This window comes from Hesperophylax consimilis, chromosome 15, assembly GCF_061612785.1.
Source record: "Hesperophylax consimilis isolate HC1 chromosome 15, BYU_Hcon_1.0, whole genome shotgun sequence".
NCBI classification, from domain to species: Eukaryota; Metazoa; Arthropoda; class Insecta; order Trichoptera; family Limnephilidae; genus Hesperophylax; species Hesperophylax consimilis.
The window spans coordinates 13329511-13330851 of record NC_142850.1 but is presented as its reverse complement, the minus strand read 5'-3'; the positions used below and the strand labels follow the sequence as shown (position 1 = coordinate 13330851).

Here is a 1341-nt window from a genome sequence, read left to right as displayed (position 1 = left end):
TACAAAGCACAATTTTGGTGGTAATATAATATACCTAATAATGTAATATAATATTGTTTGATATATGTTTTAAACAAGTGCGTATTGTGTAGTGCACACATAGGTTGGTTGCTTGGATCCGTGTTGGAGTAAGTTATAAGTGGACATTCAAGTGTTGGAGTGTTGCAGTGTAGCAGTACGGAGGTAGTGGTGAGGCAGGACGCCTAGGGTCAGCACCAGGCGGGAGGAGGATGCGGTAGAAGATGCGCAGCGGCAGCTCCGAGCTGCTGCTAAGGGGCGCGGGTGCGGCCCCGGCCCCGCGCCCGCCCCCCACGCGAGCGCAGCGCTTCCGCGAGCAAGCCGCCCGCTGCGGCACGGCGATACTGGCAGCACTAGCGGCGGGCGGCGGAGGAGCGCTGCTCTTCCTCGTGCCCCTCTACGTGGACCCCGCGCTTTCGGCGCTGGCAGCCGACTTCCCTTCCACCCCCGTCATCTGCACGACCATCCGAAAGGAAGAACGAAACGGCTTGATGGAATGTATGCTAGCATCCTGCAGAGAAGGTTGCACGGCTGACTTATACAAATGTACGCGGGTGCACGTCAAATACGACGCCGAAGGCAGAACTCATAACGCTTTGCTTTTGATCAACATCAAAGGATGTGGGTATCCCCCTACAGTGAACTGCGCTAACTTCACGGAGACGTACGGCACAGAAGGCACGCAGTTTCCGTGTTACTGGTCGCGCGCGGACGGTAGTGTAGCGCTCCCGCACTATGACCGCGCTGAGCAGGTAGCCGTAGTGCTGAGGTTCTTGGCGGCGCCGCTAGTGCTGACGCTGGCCACGTCGGCCGCGCTGTGCGCGCTGCACTGCGACTGTCGACAACCGCGCCCGCCGAGGCCGCGCTTGCGTGCACGCTCACGACCACGGAGAGAGGACTTCAGGTAAATATCATCTTAAAATAAAATATAATTGAATGTAATATTTATACTATTCCATAAAATTTGCAGGTAAATAGATGAAAAGTGCAAGTAATACTAACATATTCCTAATTTAAATAATGGTAGTACAGTGTACAATAATCAGTAACTGAATACTCGTATTAAGGCGATGCCATATAATATGTATACTATTCCATAAAATTTGCAGGTAAATAGATGAAAAGTGCAAGTAATACAAACATATTCCTAATTTAAATAATGGTAGTACAGTGTAAAATAATCAGTAACTGAATACTCGTATTGAGGCGATAGTAATACAAAATCATGTGCTTTTGGGTTGAAAATTTGGTCGCCTAGAAATGTTTCAGATGCTTTAATTAAATACTGCGAGTAGAATACATGTTGGCCTTTGACATAATCGA

At 49.1% G+C, this 1341-nt stretch overlaps 1 protein-coding gene across 1 annotated transcript; it reads left to right on the top strand.

Annotated features, from left to right (window-relative positions):
* The first annotated feature begins 242 nt into the window (after positions 1–242).
* Positions 243–926, top strand: Teh1 (tipE homolog 1 phospholipid transfer protein). The gene has a single exon (XM_089640575.1). The coding sequence runs from the start codon at positions 243–245 to the stop codon at positions 924–926; it is 684 nt and encodes a 227-aa protein (XP_089496701.1).
* Positions 927–1341: the final 415 nt, after the last annotated feature.

What these genes read in the sequence shown, in the direction of transcription:
- Teh1 (XM_089640575.1), top strand. Translation starts at nt 243, where the DNA reads ATGCGCAGCGGCAGCTCCGAGCTGCTGCTAAGGGGCGCGGGTGCGGCC.